Here is a 21,271-nt window from a genome sequence, read left to right on the forward strand (position 1 = left end):
CATACAGAAGATGCTTCCACGACATATCGGTTCAACCGTCGCATACTTCAAGCAACTAGGGGATGAAAAGAGAATTCATGCAATAGCTAAGAATATCTGTGCGATCAGACTACTGAAACTGGCGCTAAAAAAAACATCGTCCTTGTGCAGTAGATGGCTTATGGAAAGTAAACAGGGTGGAGGGATGTGCTTCGGACATGATAGCCTTACGTTGTAAAGCTATTGCCAAGATACACGGTCGTCAGACAGAGCATCATCGAACGGACTGTAACGACTTTGTGAGACTCCAAAATCATATTAACATAACGTACTTAAACCTCTGCATACTTGAACTCTAGGGGTCTGCGACTTGAACTAAAATTTGAAAACACCATTCTTTACCTGATTGCAAGTATGCAGATCCAACCCCATCCTTTTTTCACAAAATTGTATTTTGTAACGCATTAAATTCCGAGCAAACAAAAGCCTACAAAATCGATGAATCAAAAAGTTTCAAACGTTACCATTATTTCTTGAATTTTTTTTTATATTTTATTTTATCACGTATGTAGAGTTGGATAAACATGAGTTACGATTTTGCCCATATTTGACGAGTGAATTTCTCTTACACATAAGTTTAATTAATTATTTCGTAAAATATTAGTTATTTGTAACTCCTGCCAACAATATTTTTTTTTAAACATATAACCTTCATTGCAGCGACACCGAAAATACTTTTTATAGGGGGTTTGTTTGTTTGGAAGTAAGCACAAAGCTATACAATGGTCTATCTGTGCTCTGCCCACCACGAGTATCGAAACCCGGTTTCTAGCGTTGTAAGTCCGCAGACATACCGCTGTGCCACTTGGGGGCCTTTTATAGTGGGTAGTGCCGAAAATCATTTAACAAAAACTGTGACTCCTGTATATGATGGAAGCTATACAACCAGTGGTTATTGGTGTTTTACAATATTTAAATATAACTAGTAAGTGCGCAGCCCCCCTCCCCCAAGAGGATGTCGCCACAACCTCAATTCCCGCGCTCCTGCGCTAATATTTCGATATAAAGTTGAAATTATAGTTTTATAAATAAGAATATGATCACTCTACGTTATAAAAAACTTATTAGTTAATCCAGTGATACAGACAGTATCACACAATTTTATATCGGGATACTTTCGTATTGATGCTATAATTACTGAGTTAGCTACATGACTCGTAAGCACACGTGTGCAAAATGCTTAGAGTGAAAAGTAAACGTCTAACAATCAGTGGCTGAATATATTGTATAATTTTCGTACAGCTCTAAAACCGACAGATGGCGCGCTAACTCCTGATGCTTCCTAATCAATGGAACTTGATCGTTTTGTTGAACTTTTTAATGCTGACAGTCTGTTTTCACTTAACTACTAGAAAAGACGAAATCATTATTGATTAGAAGCTAGATAAAACGTTTCTCGTAGTACAAAAAATTGGAGCACTTCTGCACAGTGAGGCGTTAAGTAAGTTTATGTATTAAGCTCCTCTCTTCTCTTTATTGTTGTTCTCGAGAGAACTTTCACCCTTAATTAAGAAGGCAGAAACTATCGCGTACCTTTCTTCTACCTGAAATAACGAAAACTTGAGAATAAGAAGTCAAAAAAAAAAAAGATGACGTATAAGAAAAATGTCCAACTACTTTGGAAATGGGACATTTTCTTGACCCTCTTTTCTGTCTTACAAAGTTTAAATCTTTCTTAATGCTTTGAAATTTCACTTATTTTATTACTTACTCAAAACTATGATCAATTATATCCGTAAAAGTATTTAACCAAGATTATTATGCTTTGAATTTGGAAATAAATTTACTAGTTACGGTTTGAGATAATCCATAACTATATCAGATAACGATGTAAACCATTCTCCTGGAACTTCAATAAGTACCTTGTAATACAAATCTGAATATATGATGGTTATTAAAGACTAGAAGATAGTTAATGGCTGATAAAGACAGTAATGTAGGTAACACCTATGTAACACGATGTAAACCATTCTCCTGTTCAACTGATTTCCATGTGAAGAAAGTATGATAATTCTAAATGGAACTTCAATAAGTTCCTTGTAATACATATCTGAATATATGATGGTTATTAAAGACTAGAAGATAGTTAATGGCTGATAAAGACAGTAATGTAGGTAACACGTATTCAAGGCTGAATGGTTAATAAAGACTAGAAATACCTAGATAATACTAAGTGGTCAATAAAGTCTAAATGATACTTAATGGTTAATAAATCTTAGAGGATACTCAAACAATGACTAAAATATACTCAAAATTTAGTAAAAAATAAAAAGTACCTAAATGCTAATTAAAGGAAGGTCCTCGGTAGTATAAAGGCGGGAGACCGAGGTTCGATTCTCCGCCGGGGAGTATGTATATTTACCCAATTTCTATTTATAGGTAAACTGACCTGAAGATACTTAAAACTGATAAAGCTAAATGATACTTAATGACTATTAGAGACTAGAAGATAACTAATGTTTAATAACGACTAAAACATGATTAATGATGGGAATATTCACAATGACCGACGAAGATTATCAGATTACTCATCAGAATATAGTTATAAAGAGTAGATAATACCTAATAATTAACAGAGACTGTAATATTGCTAATTAAGACGAGAGGACACTACACTAAATAAGATACTTAATAGTTAATAACAACTAAAAGACACTTAATGCTTAATAAATAATTAATGATACTTAATGGCTTAAAAATTCGAAGATACATAATCTCTAATTAAAACTAGAGATTACTGAGTGGTTAATAAACATTAGGAGATACGTAATGGTTATTAAATAGTGTAAGATGATTTGCTGTAAAGTGAATTTCTACGAGAAGAAGGTGTAAGCACAATCAAAGTAAGATTCAATTTTCGTTTGTTAGCTGTCTTTATTAACCATTAGGTACATTATAGTATTTATTAACCATTAACTATCTGCTTGTCTTTATTAACCATTAACTATCTGCTAGTCTTTATTAACCATTAACTATCTGCTAGTCTTTATTAACCATTAACTATCTGCTAGTCATTATTGACCATTAACTATCTGCTAGTCTTTATTAACCATTAAGTACCTTCAAGTCTTTATTAACCATTAGGTACCTTCTAGTTTTTATTAACCATTAACTATCTGCTAGTCTTTATTAACTATTATGTACCTTCAGGTCTTTATTAACCATTAGCATACGTTAATCATATATATCAGTTATGCAACTTCTAGACGATATCTTTTTTTAGGACAGCTAGTATAATGATTGAAAAATAAATAAAGTTCAAGTGTGTATATTCCCTTACTGATATACTTGTAAGCCTTTTAAGCCACCTTATCCTTCAGTGATAGCTACTATAAATCCTGGTTTCGATTTTATGTTCAGGCATGGTCTTTACTCCACACCAACCATCTACTCTTATTGCATGTTATTCAGATAAATTGCCTAAATGTGACACTCAGATTGTATTAAAGTAGACTTTTCCCATCACCGTTTTCCACAAGTTTCAAGTTCTGGTATGTCCATCGAAAAGTCTCCAGGCTTTACACTGAAAGTGTATGTGCATTCTAAGCCTAACGCTATCACCAAATATAATGTGGCCATTCCAAATATCGATCTGCACTGTCATTCTCGTAAGAATGGTTTTTGCCCTGTCTCACTCTCTTTGAGAGTAAATTTCCTGTAAAACACCAGTTCAGTCTCCAAGAAAACCTATCCATTATTTCTGTAGTGGTAGAACAACCAACACAGGAACACTCAAGGCAGAAAACAGAAATATTGCCATAGAAAGTCAGGCTGAATGGCACTGATAAGGCAGCAATCTAAGAAACAAAATACATGAAAACAACAACAACAGGAAATATCTGTAAGGCATCGCATCTGCGAAAAAAAAAAATCGTGAATTGATTTATTTTGTTTAACCAGTTAAAATGTATTGTCTCATAATAAAAATGACACTTTATTATTATTATTATTATTTCTATGTTTACATGACACAAGTTAATTTTTTCTGTTCCCTTGAAACAAGTTCGTACTTCCGTGCTCAACCGATTCATTACTCACGCGAAACGTCGTTATTTAATAATTTCGCGATCGTATTTATTTCTTCAACAAAGTAAATATATCTAATTCTGGAAATAATTTTTTCTATATAAAAAAACAAAAAAACTTTCATGTTTCTGATAATTATTTTTCATCATTCTTAACTTCGTTTGTAGTTAAGCATACTATACAAAGGGCTCTCTGTGCCCTGCCCACCACGGGTATCGAAACCCGGTTTCTAGAGTTGTACGTCCGTCTTGTCACTGGGAGGATAATTTTAATTTAATGCATTACTTGCATACTAATTATGTTGGTCACTTGTAATTAATTTACTTTTCTTGAGCGTTTCTCGGCGACAAATATTAAATATAATATACTGTATAGATACGTCAACTTTTACCAGAGACTAATAAGTACGTTTTGAAAAACAACAAAAATGCAAAGCGATAAATTGGATTGTTGTCGTTTGTAATTAAACACAAAGCTACACAATGGGCTATCTGTGCTCTGCCCATCTAAGCACAAATCTACACAATGGGCTATCTGTGCTCTGCCCATCACGGGTATCGAAACCCGGTTTCTAGCGTTGTAAGTCCACAGACATACCGCTGTGCCACTGGGAGCATTAATAATAAAAACGCAAGATCTAACAATTTTTAGTGTTTTTTAAGAACAAGATCTAACAATTTTAGTGTTCTTTAAGGATAACACGTCCAAAATGTTCGAATAATTTAAATTCATTAACGTCTAATAAACAAATTAATATCCAACGACAAGGTTGGAAAAGAAATATAAAAATGGTTTGTTTGTTTTGAATTTCGCGCAAAGTTACACGAGGGCTATCTGCGCTAGCCATCCCTAATTTAGCAGTGTAAGACTAGAGGGAAGGCAGCTAGTCATCACCTCTCACCGCCAACTTTTACTCTTTTACCAACGAGTAGTGGGATTGACCGTCGTGTTACCGCCCCCACGGCTGAAAAGGCGAGCATGTTCGGTGTGACTGGGATTCGAACCCACGATTCTCAGATTGCGAGTCCAGCGCGCTAACCACCTGGCCTATGGAAAATAGAAAACATTGATCCAAATTAATATATTTGAAAAACGAACTTTGAAGAATCATTTTAAATATAAAGAAGAAGCGAGTAAAAATTGACACGCGTGTTAATTTATGCAATCCACGTACGATTTTACTTCCATGTTACAAAATCTGCTGTTCTGAAGGTTCTCCCTCTTTATAATTTTAATATAAATAGTTTTTAATATGATTTAATGTCGTTATTAATTTAAAGCATTACTAAGAGTTTCCTGTTGCTGATTGGAAAAAAAATCGTCTGATGATTCTAAAAATAGAAAAATGATAATTTGGTGAGGTAAATAAAATATTTTGTGCAAAGCCTTAGGGTATTTTAAATGTAATCTTCAGAATATAATGAAAGAAAAATGTGTTCCCCTAACGTCAAAAATGATTATTAAATGTTTACCTTACACACACGCACGCGCGCGCGTGGTTTTAGCACGCAAACCTCAGAAAGTCGTATGTGCTTTGCCGAGTGCGTCTAATTATCGACTTTCTTATTTATCCGTCATTAGTAATATATATATATTTCTGCAAAACATATTGGATTTTCTACACGTGTTCCTATGGAAATTATAATAATCATGTTTTTTTTTGTGCAAGACTTTTAAACAACTGTGCTTTTCGATGAAGAAAAAAGCCTTACAAGAAAAGCATGTTTTAACGAATATATTATTAAATAAAACGTCCATAAAGAAATACCAGGAGAATGTAAATCAAACGAAACACTCAGATAAAGACATTTGTATGTAAAAAAAAATATTTAAATATATTCAGTGATGCAATTTACTTGTTATTAGTTATTTGTAAAATCTTGGATAATTTTGCCGTATTTTAGGGGCGTAGTATACAGAAAGATAATTTATTTTTAATTTAAAACTAATCAATCATACAGTTTACGTCATTAATCACGTGTTATCTCACTAACATAGAATGAAATAATTTAGTTTGATACTAAGATCTTGTCAGAAATTTTCATTAATTATAATACGGCCTTTCACTTTTTTCCTTGTAATATTTCGAGTCCTGAGACTACCAGTTAGTCTATAGGCATATTTTGAGGTTGTAATTTATTTAAATAAATCAAATCAGCTGGCCGACTGCTCTGATAAAAATTAAACAAAATTATTTTAATTTTCCTTGCGTCTTGATCATAGAATTCGACTGAAAATCGTGTACAGTGATTGAATTTCATTTTAGGTTTTCATTAAAACTGAAGAGACATTATGAGATTCTTTATAAGAAAAACATTGATGAAAAATATACACAATTTAGACAATTAATTTTGAGATTTACTATGTAAATATGTGCTTTATTTTCAAACCTTTTTTTCTTCTTTTAAAAACACGTAAGCGTAAGTATTCGGTTATTTTGAGTATTTTGATAATATTGTCTCTTACCTTAGGGCCCGGCAGGGCCAAGTGGTTAGGGTGCTCAACTCACAACCTGTAGGTCGCGGGTTCGAATCTCCGTCTCACCAAACATGCTCGCTCTTTCAGATGTGAAGGGCGTTATAATGTGACGGTCAATCCCACTATTCGTTGGTAAAAGAGTAGCCCAAGAGTTGGCGGTGGGTGATGATGACTAGAGCTGCCTTCCCTCTAGTCTTACACTACTAAATTAGGGACGGCTAGCGCAGATAGCCCTCGTGCAGTTTTGCGCGAAATTCAAAACAAACAAACTGTTAGGAAGGAAAATGTAATTTTATACTCAAACTTAACTATTCTTAGCAGAACCTTTGTAGTGTTTTGATGCTTCTGCAATACACACATCTGGATGGAAGTGGAACGAAAACTCCTGACGATACTAAAATAATGCAAAACGAAAACTGTTTTCTTTTGTATTGGTATAAAATGGTGCAAAACGAGAATTATAGTCGTGCTATGATACAAAAGATAAGCATTAACGTTTTTGACATAACTGCAAATTATAAATGAGTTATTGATGAGTGAATTATTTCCATGCGTTTTTTAACATTTTGTTTGAATTCTCGTAATAGGGATCCAAATATTTTAATAATCTTCGTATTGACAAAGCCACATTACACGAAGATTTATTTGCACTCGAAAGAAACATTCTTCTTAAAGAATTGTGAATATTTTTTCTCTGGTGTCACCCAGTGTAGTAATAAACCAATGCTACTAATTTACAATGTACAGTGATCTTAAGATCATAGCAAGAACAAGCTATCTTTTATCAAATTTAGTAATGCTGAGGTTTATACAATGCTTAAAGGCTATACTTTGTTTGTTTGTTTTTGAATTTCGCGCAAAGCTACACGAGGGCTATCTGCGCTAGCCGTCCCTAATTTAGCAGTGTAAGACTAGAGGGAAGGCAACTAGTCATCACCACCCACCGCCAACTCTTGGGCTACTCTTTTACCAACGAATAATGGGATTGACCGTCACAATATAACGCCCCCTCGGCTGAAAGAACGAGCATGTTTGGTGTGAAGGGGATTCGAACCAGCGACCCTCAGATTGTGAGTCGAGCGCCCTAACCACCTGGCCATGCCGGACTCCTTTCTAACAGAATTTGGATAATGATCGAAAACAAAAAGTTATTATGGCAATGAGGAAAATGTACCTGTAATTTAATATAGTTGAAAAATACTTTTAACAAGATTGTTATTATTTTTTTCTTAGATTCTTCCGAAAACATGAAAAGGTCTCCAAGTTCAACAATTTTCAGCCTACCATATTTGAGTTTTTCGAAGAATTTTACCATTACCGCTGGAGAGACTGCTGCTCTGGACTGTCCACTTGAAAATGTTCAAAGAAACGAAATTTCTTGGGAAAAAGGTAACTACAAAAGAATATATAATTAGCACGTGCTTGACAATATATAAACTCTGAGAGAAGAATGATCGAACAGTGAAAAACTTTACATTCTTCAACTGGTGTGCTATTAGATACGAAACATTTCCTCAACCACATTTCAATCTCTATGTCAAAATATCGAGATGACTTTGAAGGATCGCAGATATTGGGGGGCACGTAATGCTGCAATTCATTGTCGATATAACATGCCTTTAATGGCTTACAACATCGTAACGTTTGTTAAGAAAACTCAGTTTGTCGTGTGATTAATTAGATATAGAAATACGTCTATTATAACACTTCTGAAGCATTTAATTATATCATTAAACTCCAAATGTTTATCTAGCTCCAGGATTTCATTTGCTATATAGATAATCTCTATTTAAATACCTACGAGTGTAACATGTTTTAACTGATTGATTTTAGGATGAGCCTATAATAAACATTCCGTTGATTATTAGGCGCTATTTTTGATAAATAAGCGGGAAGTTTCTAATCATTTCTCACTGGGCCATTTATGCCGAATTAAAACCACCGAAAATTAAACATACGCAGTTACTGTGGTTTCTACGAAGGTAAGTTAAACGTTACTAGCGTGAATAATCTATGTTCCGTTAGTGGGGTTTCAAGCTCCACCTCCTCATGATTCACCGATCAAACTTTTCTATATTATTTACAGTTACTTCTAAAACTACCCCAAGGGGGTCTGTACCTGCAAAGCAAACCTCGTTCGGACACCGGCCTGTGGAGTCTGCGCACGTGTGTCGCGTTTGGTTAATATAAACCCAATTTCAAACGTGTCCCCCCCCCCCCAGGATCCCGAAAGAAAGTGGCAGAAGCACCAAATCCGATGCCATGTTCGGGTTCAGCGTCCTTGCAAACCTACTGTTAGACCCTCTTCTATCCAGAGTGATCTTCTGGGCGCGTTTTAATCCCCTTGCGAAGGAGGCTACACCCTCCGAGCTACCCCGAGTCCGTTCTACTAGCTCAAAAACACTTAGAGGAATTTGTGTACAAACAAATAAGAATTAATACAGGATGTTTGTTTGTAGTTAAGCACAAAACCATACAACAGGTATCGAACTACGATTTCTAGCGTTAAAAGTCCGCAGACTTACCGTTATTGTGAGAAGTGTTTAATGTAATAATAATTCGGGAGTTTAATAAAACAATTATTGATGGTTGGAATATTTCTTCTGTTTAAATCACACATTCATCTATTTTGAGTGGAATACTTAGTTTGGATTGCGAAACGTGTTTCTTGAGGAAATAAACACAAATATCCATGCATTTATAACGAAACGTTTTGACTAGTAAGCTAACTCACAAACGAACGGTTTGAATATGTTGACATTAGTTCGAAACAAGCAAAATATTTTATAAATTATAGAAATCCAGTTTATATAACGAAAAACTTGAACTGAGTTTCAGGTGGCCGTCGCCTTCCCGACAACCAACGTCAAAGGATTTATCCCAACGGCAGTTTGATTATTTCCAATGTGAACCGCAACAATGACGAAGGTCACTTTGAATGTTTTGGTTCAACGCCAGGTGGCCAGGTGTCAAGGATGATGATAATGTTAAGTGTAAGAGGTGAGTACGTTCTCCAGTCAACATTACCTGACAACCGTGTTACAATGTTATTGGAAAAAATACTTAACTGAAAACAAAATGTTAATTATCACAAACCAGGATTTTCTCAACTTCACTTAACATTTGTAGATTGAAAATGATGCAGAATAAAGCTCAGCAGTCACTTTTGGCTACGTTGTTTTTTTTTATACCGATCACTACCGGTAGGGGTCCACTTATCCCACCATATTTAGTATTAATATTTTTTTTCCTGTTACAACACTCAGTGTAGAAAAAAAAAAAACTCACCAAAAAAACTGTTTATAATCATTCCCACATAATACATTCCAGTAGTTTTGAAAACCTATAATATCAACATGCTCGCCCTCTCAGCTGTGAGAGCGTTATAATGTGATGGCGAATCCCACTTTTCTATGGTAAAAGAGCATTCTAAGAGTTGGTAATCTTATTACTTCTAAACTGATATGTATTTTTATCCCTAATATTAACGAACCCTAAATACATTTTATATCATCCTTAAAATTTGAATCCCCCATTTCTTTCTTTCTTGTATTTTACAGTATAACAATAATCAAAGTAATTTCAAAATTATGGTTTATTGTGCAGTGTATAACAAAATTCTTTAACTACAAGCAAAAGTGCCCGTCCCCAGTGACAGAAAATGTTTACGTTAGTCTATTATTTTAAATTATTTCATGGTCTTTAAAAAAGTTAATTAAAATTAGAAATACTAATAAAGATATTTCAAAGTTATGGTTTATTGTGCAGTGCATAACAAAATCATTCAACTACAAGCAAAGGTACCCGTCCCCAGTGACGGAAAATGTTTAAGTTAGTCAATCAGTTTGAATTATTTCATAGGCTTTAAAAAGGTTAATTAAAATTAAGAATATTAATAAAGGTATTTCAAAGTTATGGTTTATTGTGCAATTTATAACAAATTATTTAACAACAAGCAAAAGTACCCGTCCTCAGTGACGTAAAAAATTTAAGTTAATCTATCAATTTAAATTGCCCCCCAGTGGTACAGCGGTATGTCTGCGGACTTACAACGCTATAAACCGGGTTTCGATACCCCAGGTGGGCAGAGCACAGATAGTCCATTGTGTAGCTTTGTGCATAAATTCAAAACAAACAAACAATTTAAATTATTTCTCTCAGAGCCAAAGCTCTGAGCTATTTATACCGTCCACTGCCAAAAGTAATTGTGGAGCATTTCAGTCATAGTACGAGTCCGTTAAGAATAACATATGATAAATCTACGTTTTTATTTTTTAATTTACATTACATTTTGAAATGTGAATGATAGTGTGATTAATTCCTAACAAGTTAATGTCCTGCTTGCGAAATCAAATTTGGCACCAATATTATTCATGCCTGTTCTCCCGTCACTTCAAAAGTGAATGTTGAGCTTTGCCTGCATGCACAGCTTTTCAAACAGGAGACAGACGAACGACAGACACCACGATTTACAATATATATAATATTTGTAAGATAATTTTTCTAATTTCATATTTTTTATGATGTTGTAAATTATAAGTAAACAGTAAACAACATAATTACAAAATTATGTTTCCTTGTGATTTCTTGCAAGAATGTGTTAATAAATCTTACTTTTTGTGCTTCGCGTCGATAAGTCACATTTTACTGTTATAAGTCTAGTTATATGGACTTTTTAAAGTTCATATTTGCAATAGCTGTTTTGATATAATGTCGTATATTCTATAAGTACTATGAACAACATACTGTTGTTATATATTACTTCAAAATGTATATATATATATATAACCTATCCAATACCCCTAGTTCAAATCACATGGATATTAACAGTAATTTTCTGCTAACAACGTTTTTCGTGCTTTTGTAAAATGCATCATACGTGATGTCGGCTTTCCTAGCACTAACTTGTAAGAACGAAAAAACACTACTTTAACATCCACTCTTATATAACGTTATTATTAATAATATTATATTTTTTTATATATTATTGGCCTAGCATGGCCTGATGGTTATCGCAAATAGCCCTCGAATAACTTTGCGCAGAAATTCAAGAAACAAACAAACTTATGATATTATAAATATAATATTATGAGGGTAAGTACAATATATTTTCTGCGATATTGATGGGAAATTACAATAATTTATGAAAAAATTTGTGAAGAAAATTTATTTCTCACCTTTAATTTTAAACTCCTAGGGTCATTCTTACCCTAATCACCCTCTAACCCTAACTTCCATTGTGTTTCCATTTTTTTCTAAGACAATTATGTAAAACCATTGATCTTCTGTGTAAAACACATAATAGACCCAAACAGTAATAAATGGGATTAACTGAAATATTGATGGTATTTCAGTAATAAATGAGATTAAAGTAGGGACCCCCAGAACCATCAAAATCATGAATTCCTTCTAACCCTAACCTCCACTGCGCTTCCATTATATCATATTATTATAACATATGAATCATAACTCATGATGGTGATTCTTACTTTAAACATTCTATAGAACAGATTGGAGTGAAGCGCTATAGAACAGATTGGAGTGAAGTCCTATAGGACAGATTAGAGTGAAGTTCTATAAGACAGATTGGAGTGAAGTGCTATAGAACAGATTTGAGTGAAGTGCTATGGAACAGATTGGAGTGAAGTGTTATAGAACAGATTGGAGTGAAGTCCTATAGGACAGATTTGAGTGAAGTTCTATAAGACAGATTGGAGTGAAGTGCTATGGAACAGATTGGAGGGAAGTTCTATAGGAAAGATTGGAGTGAAGTGCTATAGAACAAATTGGAGTGACGTTCTGTAGTACAGATTGGAGTAAAGTTGTATAGTACAGATTGGAGTGAAGTTTTATAGTACAGATTGGAGTGAAGTTCTATAGTACAGATTGGAGGGAAGTGCTACAGAACAGATTGGAGTGAAGTGCTATAGAACAGATTAGAGTGAAGTTTTATAGTACAGATTGGAGTGAAGCTATAGTACAGATTGGAGTGAAGTTCTATAGTACAGATTGGAGGGAAGTGCTACAGAACAGATTGGAGTGAAGTCCTATAGGACAGATTGCAGTGAAGTTCTATAGGACAGATTGCAGTGAACACTAGTTTTAATGTTTCAGCGATATAGTTATATATATTTTTCGGCACAGTTGAGCAATATAATTTTATGGATACGTACTTTTTTATCACTAATATTAATGAAACCTACCATAGAGTGAAATGCGTGAAGCTTGAATAGCTAGAAAATTAGACGACATTCCAACCAAGTAATTTACAAGAAAAACTGTGATAGATTGTGAAGGCTGACACTGAAATGACATATTGGCTTAACATCCGAGCTCACCGCCCATTTTAAACCACTAGATGTAGATATATTTCATTTGAAACTTTCGGCACGTTAAACAAAAATTTCTAAGTCCTAAAACTGGCAATAAATTATCATGACGGAAAAGGAACGTTACGATCCGAATTAGATTCATGAGCGAAGTATGCGTAGATGCACGAGTTTAATTTCATCATTATATATTTATATATACATTTATATATATGTGTGTGTTTTATTGATAAGAGCAACGCACAACCTGCATACACTGTTTTTTATGTTTGCCAAATTTAAGTACGCTTTCGAGCTTCCGGAAATAGTCCATTTATTGTTGAGGGACAGCTTAAGCCTCGGCACTCATTCAGGTCGAAGTGCCTCCATTCCAACCATTTCAGCAAACCAGCCAGCCTGACCGTAAAATCTGCTGCTCATCCTGGCACAAAAAAAAATACTGAAAACATAGGGAAGTAGTCAACAGAGCGATTAATGCTTTGTTTTTTGTTTTTTTTTTACATCAAAGACCAGGATTAAACTTCAAATTTTGGATGTAACTGAAATCAGCAAATACTTGGAAAACCTAATAAATGAGGCACTTTACCGAAACATTTTTTTACAAAAACAAAATCACTTAAAAGAACAGGATGTTCATAGTAAAATCTACATAAAATTGATTGATCCGTTTAAAATAATAGCTCACAGAGAGAACCTTAAGTGTACTGTTTTATGAAATTTAATCGAACTTTTAATCTAGTTACTACAAATATACTTTCCAATACCTACCTGATGCACAATTAAAACATGTATAATGTTAGGGTCATTCAGGAACTGAATGCATATATTTATATATACGCAACTCCAGATGCTGAGTACTTTTATATTACAATGATTTTGAAGCCTCACCGTGTCATGTCGTTGCAGTCAGTCCTCTCATGCTCTATTCGACGACGCTGCATCTTGACAAAAGCCCCACAGTGTAGTTGTTTTTGCAGAAGGCGCTGACATAATTCTGTCGTGTTCAAAGCACACCACTCTTATCTGAGTGCTTTCCATAATCCATTTAATGTAAAACAGATGACTATTTCCCAGAGCTTGTTTTAACAGTCTAATTAACAGACATCTATAGGCGCTGCTTTCGTCGACTTGACCGGCATGGCTTCGTGTGGAATAGCATAAATACCCATTTCATTCTTCAGTTGCTTGACATATGCAGCGGTTGAACGGATATGTCGTGGAAACAATATGTGTATACGTGAAATGTGTTGCTTTTCTAGTCAAAGATTCTTCGTGATTATGTCACATTCTGTTACCTGGGACACGTGGACATCTTAGTGTTCGTGGATTCTCAACTGTTACAAGACGAAGCACTGGTATTTTACTTACCATGACTTGGGTTAGACTTGTTGCAAGTCTCTTTATGGATGGTTCTGGTGCCCCAAGACTGTCCATATTCCCTATTTTTCTAATTTCATGAAGTAAAACGCGTTGGAAATTCTAAATGCCCGGTCCAAACACATCTTTAAAATCTGATTGTATGAATATTTTGCGTCGGAAAGGGATGTTAAACTTTTCCCGGAAGTGATCAATTTTTCATGACATCACGTTATTTACGCAAAGTCAAACAATGTCAAAATGTATTCATCATGTGCCTTTCTGATATAAATACTCAAAATTGTTTTAATATAAGGAATTTAAACGTTCTGTATACAACAAGTGCATTGTACTTTTTCCGAAACCCTTTTCGGGTTTTACAATATCTCCTTGGAATTCAAGAAAGCTTAAAAAAATCGTTCACTTTGAACTACTAAAGTAGCAAGTAATTCAAATCAAAGCATCTGATCTTATCTATAATAAAATCTTCCAAGAGTAGCTGCGTAAAACACAATTTCCCATGAATACGTGTTTCATTTAAAACGCTGTTGTGTATCAAATCTGAATATAAAATTGCACTGTATCAACTGAAAGAATGTTTTGTTGTTGTTAAGCACAAAGCTACACAATGGGTAATTTGTGCTGTGCCCACCACGAGTATCTAAATCCGGTTTCTAACGCTATAAGTCCTCAGACTTCCCGCCGTGTCACTTGAGGGCTCAATTGAAAGACAGGAGTTATTAGGTAAAATTCCCAATAATACATACATGTTTCTTAAAAGTTAATAGGTCACTCCAGAACACAGTTAAAAAATAACCGGTAAATATTAATGTGACACATAGGTTTCCTGATCAAACAATAAAGCAGCTTAAATCTTCTGATCAGGCTGTTAAATCCAGTGATAAACTGATCAATTAGTTAGATGTTCTGACCAGTTGATCAAGCAGGAAGATTAGTTTTGAACAGTACTTGGATGTTAATTATCCTTCCAGGGTGGTCAGAATTTAGTGGTATGGGTGTAAAAAAAGTGTACGTGCTAATGAACGTATAATATGTTATTACCATTTACTCGTAAATGCTTAATTTTAAGTTAGAACAATTGAACAATAAATAAAAAATATATAGAAAACCGTTGACTTCTAGTACTCACGATATCGTGAAATTGATTTGTATATGCGCATCATACTTGCTAAGCCTTGCCATAAACCTCATTTATTCTCTTGATTAACGCTTAGGGGGCTCATAACCCCTTACATTCGAAACATTAATCGCTGTTACGAATTGACTATTGGTATTTATGAAACACAGAAGTAGCATCTAGCATTTCTGTTGCAAGGTTAAACAGTTGAATGCAATACACACGCGCGCGCGCTTATCCTTATTGCAAAAAAGTCTAAGAAAATGTATACTTGTATTTAGTAATTATCTTATAATTTGAAAAAGAAAAGAGGAGGAACCTAAAACGTATACTCCTTACAGACAGAACTTCTTGAAACATTTTATAACTCGTTAGGATCCACTTTTGTTTCATGGTCACGAATTTGTATTCAAAGGATTAAATAATATTCAAAATAACGAGCTGCTTATACCCATGGTATCTTAGCGTTATGGTTGGTTCGTGGAGCAATTCGTTAGTATAATACTACTACGAATAGCCACATGACTCATGGAAGAAAGGTATTCGTTTAGCGAGATTGGGTAAACCAAGTGGAGCCAAAGAACGTAACAAGTAACCTTCACCGTTCTCTTTGAAAGGGCAACAACGCTCGTACAGGAGAGCGTTGAGAACAGGAAATAACGCCAAAACCTCATTTTAAGCTAATCACAAGTAACATACTTATTCGCATAGTGAAGATTATTGGGTTTAGGAGAGTTTTTATAAGATGAAGGCCACTTGAAGTTGAGTATCTGTGAAAATCTTGTCAAGATATGTGATCAAACACTAACCTCCTCGATATTCGCAGAAGCTTGTTACAAAGGGACAATGTGGGACGGGCAACAGTGTGTAACCACTTCCATCACAATGAAGGAAGAAATTTCAAATCGAGCACGAGACCTTAATAACTTGTGTTCAGATACCACCAGTACCATAGTTAAATACCTGTATCGCTTACTTCTTCCAGTTTGTTTTGAACATTCAGAACATATAATTAATAAAACAAAGTCGGTGGAAAATAGAAAGAAAAAATGTGTGGACAGTTGTATGAAGAAAAGTTAATTCCACCTATTTTTGAAACAGTGATTGACAGGCCCTTCAGTGGCACAGCGGTATGTCTGCGGACTTACACTGCTAGAAACCCGGTTTAGATACCCGTGGTGGGCAGAGCACAGATAGCCCATTGTGAAGCTTTGTGCTTAACTTCAAACAAACAAACATAAACCTTGTTCTAATATAATCCAAAATAAGCGGAAACTTCAACATAAATATTTTTACGAACCTTTATTTTAATACTTACTTGGTAAGACAACGGTAAACTTACTGACTTGCAACGCTAAAATCCGGGATTCGATTCCCCGCAATGGACACAGCAGATAGACCAATGTAGCTTTGCTCTAGACCAAACAAACAAATCCTTATTACTCTCCTTAAAGTATTAGAAATTTCTTTAATACTGTATCAAAACCAACTTTTTTTCAAAATATTGTTTTCATATCTCAAATATAGAGTTTGCATTAGTAAAAAATAGCTTTGATTGGTTTCGTATTTCGTGCAAAGCTACACGAGGGCTATCTGCGCTAGCCGTCAATAATTTAGTACTGAAAGACTAGAGGGAAGGCAACTAGTCATCATCGCCCACCGCCAACTCTTGGGCTGCTATTTTACTAACGAATAGTGAGAGTGAGCGTCACATTATAACGTACCCACGACTGAAAGGGCGAGCATGTTTGGTGGGATGAAGATTCGAACCCGCGACCCGCAGATTGCGAGTTGAGTGCTCTAACCATCTGGCCATGCTAGACCAAATAACTTTGATCGGTATTATTTGCTGTTTTTATTTTTTTTAAACTTGGGGATGCTTTGTTTGTATATTGAATTTCGCGCGAAGCTACACGAGGGCTGTCTTTTGTGACTTTCCCTAATTTTGAAGTGCTAGAGATGGAATGCGACTAGTCAACACCATCCACCGCCAACTCTTAGGATACTCTTTACCAACGAATAGTGAGATTGACCGTCACGTTATAAAGGCCTCGCGGTTGAGAGGGAAATCCCATTCGGTGGTGTTATTTGAACCCATAGGCTGTGAGACGGGTTCTCAAAACCATTAGGCCACGCCAACCTTGAGGATACAATAGTAATATTACACTTTTTCCACTGATTTTTAAAATGAAAATATGGATTTGATTTCTTTTATTGTATTCACACTTATATCCTTTTCATTGTTGCCTTTCTCAAAATCTTTTATAAGTTTATTTCGTTAAAAAGGTACAAATATATTTATATTTTGTATTTATTACAAGCTACTAAAATTATCGTGTGTCGTTTCTAATCTTAAACTACTGACCAGAGGGAAAGCAGTCATTCAGCAGCACCTTACAATCCAACATCTGTCCTAAGAGATTGACTGCCATTCTTATAACGCATCTACGGCTTAAACTGGGGTAAGGGGGGGGTATTTTAAGGTTACGCACAGATTCAAACCCGGATATTGTCAGCTCTCTAGTTCGGAATTCTATTATACGGGCAATCCGCGCCAAGTCCAAACGATCAGTTCTTCCGTGATGATGAAATAGATCTTTCGAAATGTTTGAATTGCAATATGAATAAGTCATCCGATTGTTAGAAATCAAACAATTAGGAGCATTGATTGTTTGCCCGATATTGGTATATTTAACCTAAACGGTACCTTATACGTGCTTAATTAATTTGTTCAGAATGTACAGCTCAGAGACTATTAGGTTCAACAACTCTTTCATCATACCACAATTGCTAACAACTGCAAACCTGTGGCAGCTGGTCAGGCAACATTTTGTAACAATAAAAATTCTCCATTAATGGATTCTTAGGCTAAGACATATAATCTATAGCAGAAGGGCAGGCAACATATTGTAGGAATATGAGTTCTCTATTAATAGTTTTCTAGGCTAAAAAACCTAATCTATAGAAGCCGGGCAGGCAACATATTGTAATAATAGGAATTCTCTATTAATAGTTTCAAAAGCTAAAAACCCTATTACAATAATCCCTGTAGACTCCCACTGAAGAATAGGGACCCAACAACACCTCGCCGAAGGAAGTTGTTGTTGCAGTAATTTTTTAGCAAGTTGGTTTTTACGAGGCGGGGTTGCTTGGGGCCAGGCAAAGGTGGTGGAATCCAACGCGCTATCCACTGCGCTATAAGGACACGCTAAAAACCTACTCTAGTCAAACACAAAATATAGATACACCGGTTCAAAGGCTTTTTCATCGTACCTCAATCGTTAACAACTGCGAGCTGAATCTAAGTCCTGAAGGGTTGGAGATAGTATTAAATACACACACTCTCAATGGATGAGGTAGCTTTCGATCGAGTCTATATATGTCAACAGAGCACGGTGCCAACAAAAACAAACAAACATTAAAACCACCTTTAGTTGAGGTTTATTTGTTGCTACTTTTTAGTTCCATTGTAGTTTGCAAGGTGCACCAAGGGGGATCTAACTCCGGATTTGTGCGTTGTAAGCCCGTAGACTTACTGCTGTCTCCTCAGGAGACTTGCAAAGTGCACTAACTTGATGACTTAACTAAGTTTGTCAATACGTTCATGTGTTTTTCTTTTGTTGTTGTTTATTGATAACGTCATCTTAGTAAAATATGTTATAGTCAGAAATGTGTCTTATATTTTTTAAAATATTTTATAAATTAAATATATGTGCAGTAATGTATTGATTGATTGATTATTGAACTCGGTAACAGGTACAAGGTAAATGAATCATTTAATTAATGTACTGACCTTATTATTCCTTTCCCTTTAAACAGTATTCTAACATTTTTGGTAGAGTATATATAAAAAGTAGGGTTAACAGAAAGTATAGTTTATAGGATCACTTTTTTTGACATGGACAGTTTGATAATTACATATGATCCCCCACCCGGTGGCTCAGCGGCAAGTCTGGCGGCGTATAACTCTAACATTCGGGTTTCGATACCCGCGATGGGCAGAGCACAAATAGTCCTTTGTGCTTAAAACTAACAAATTATTGCTTAAATTTATTTGTCTGTTTGTAGTTAAGCACAAAGCTACACAATGGTCTACCTATGCTCTGTTCATCGCGGGTATCGAAACCCGGTTTCTAGCGTTGTAAATCCGCAGACCTTGCGCTGTGCCACTGTGGGGCGCATAAATTTCTTATTCTCTTTTTTTTATTTTAGCCTCAAACGCAAAGAGTCGAATGGGTTTAAGATTCTTCCCGTTTTTTAGCCTCGATTTAAGATCCAAATCGAGGCTAAAAGAACGGGAAGAATCTTAAATCGAGGCTAAAAAAACGGGAAGAATCTTAAATCGAGGCTAAAAGAACGGGAAGAATCTTAAATCGAGGCTAAAAAACAAGAGGAATCTTAAATTGAGGCTAAAAAACGGGAAGAATCTTAAATCGAGGCTAAAAAAACGGGAAAAATCTTATATCGAGGCTAAAAAACGAGAAGAATATTAAATCGAGGCTAAAAAACGGGAAGAATCTTAAATCGAGGCTAAAAGAACGGGAAGAATCTTAAATCGAGGCTAAAAAAACGGGAAAAGATTCATCCCGTTCTTTTAGCCTCGATTTAAGATTCTTCTCGTTTTTTTAGCCTCGATTTAAGATTGTTCCCGTTTTTTTAGCATCGATTTAAGATTTTCCCGTTTTTTTTTAGCCTCGATTTAAGATTCTTCCCGTTTTTTAGCCTCGATTTAAGATTCTTCTCGTTTTTTAGCCTCGATTTAAGATTCTTCCCGTTCTTTTAGCCTCGATTTAAGATTCTTCCCGTTTTTTTAGCCTCGATTTAAGATTTTTCCCGTTTTTTTAGCCTCGACTTAAAATTCTTCCCGTTCTTTTAGCCTCGATTTAAGATTCTTCCCGTTTTTTAGCCTCGATTTAAGATTTTTCCCGTTTTTTAGCTTCGAGCGCAATGAATCGAGTGGGTTTAAATTACCAGTGGGCGACTTTCAAAAGAATCTTTGCGCTCGTTTGTTTGCCTTCGGTTAATGTTTACTTTGATTATTAAGAGTTCTCGATAAGATATATATTTTCATGAAAGGCTAGATTATGGTTATAAACAGGTTGTGCACGTTTTATGTAATCGTGAAAACGTTCACCTGAAAATTATTGAAATAACTAAATACGATTGAATTAGTTAAATATTTTCGAAGGTAATTCTTTTCAACAAAATTAATGTAGTGACAAAAAAAAACTCGATTGTTTGAGAACCTTAAACACGATTAAATTAGATTTTAGTTTGTTTTTTTTAAAAAAACGAATTTCTCTGGGTTTTTTTTCTTCAATCTTTCAAACGCTGAAAATGATAAATTTTCTTAGTAATTTATTTAAGTATTTGCTTCTGTATTGCTAAATAGAATACAGATTAAAATATTCACAAGAATGAATTATCCTGTCGTGTGATAAATTTTTCTACCGTTTCTTTAATTATGATTACTGTTAATCAAATATTTGTTTGTATGTTTTGTACAATAGACAGGCATTGTACATCAAATTTGGTTAATTATTAACTATTCGAAAGAACTTTAATAAGAAAACCAAATTTTATGAAATTAACTGAATAAAACTATTTTAGATTTTTCTTATACATATCTTATAAATAAATTCAAATAAAGCATTGTGCAAACTAATAACACTTAAACATCACATACTAGATGCCTTAAATCTAGTAGCACAGTTCCATATACAGAGGGGGACAAAAGTTACCGTACGGTTACGTAGGGTAAAGAATACTTTAGGGTTTTAAATCTAGTAGCACAGTTCCATATACAGAGGGGGACAAAAGTTACCGTACGGTTACGTAGGGTAAAGAATACTTTAGGGTTTTAAATCTAGTAGCACAGTTCCATATACAGAGGGGGACAAAAGTT

The 21,271-nt window shown here is 34.7% G+C and overlaps 1 protein-coding gene across 1 annotated transcript in view; it reads left to right on the forward strand.

Moving 5' to 3' along the window:
• Positions 1-21,271, forward strand: part of LOC106466511 (Down syndrome cell adhesion molecule-like protein Dscam2) — a 116,891-nt gene that overhangs the window by 9,609 nt on the left and 86,011 nt on the right. Inside the window, exons 2-3 of the mRNA XM_022394534.1 lie at positions 7,777-7,932; positions 9,382-9,543. Of these exons, the coding sequence (XP_022250242.1) occupies positions 7,777-7,932; positions 9,382-9,543 (318 nt within the window). The remainder of the gene's footprint in view (positions 1-7,776; positions 7,933-9,381; positions 9,544-21,271) is intronic.

Source organism: Limulus polyphemus, unplaced genomic scaffold (genome assembly GCF_000517525.1).
Source record: "Limulus polyphemus unplaced genomic scaffold, Limulus_polyphemus-2.1.2 Scaffold2282, whole genome shotgun sequence".
NCBI lineage: Eukaryota > Metazoa > Arthropoda > Merostomata > Xiphosura > Limulidae > Limulus > Limulus polyphemus.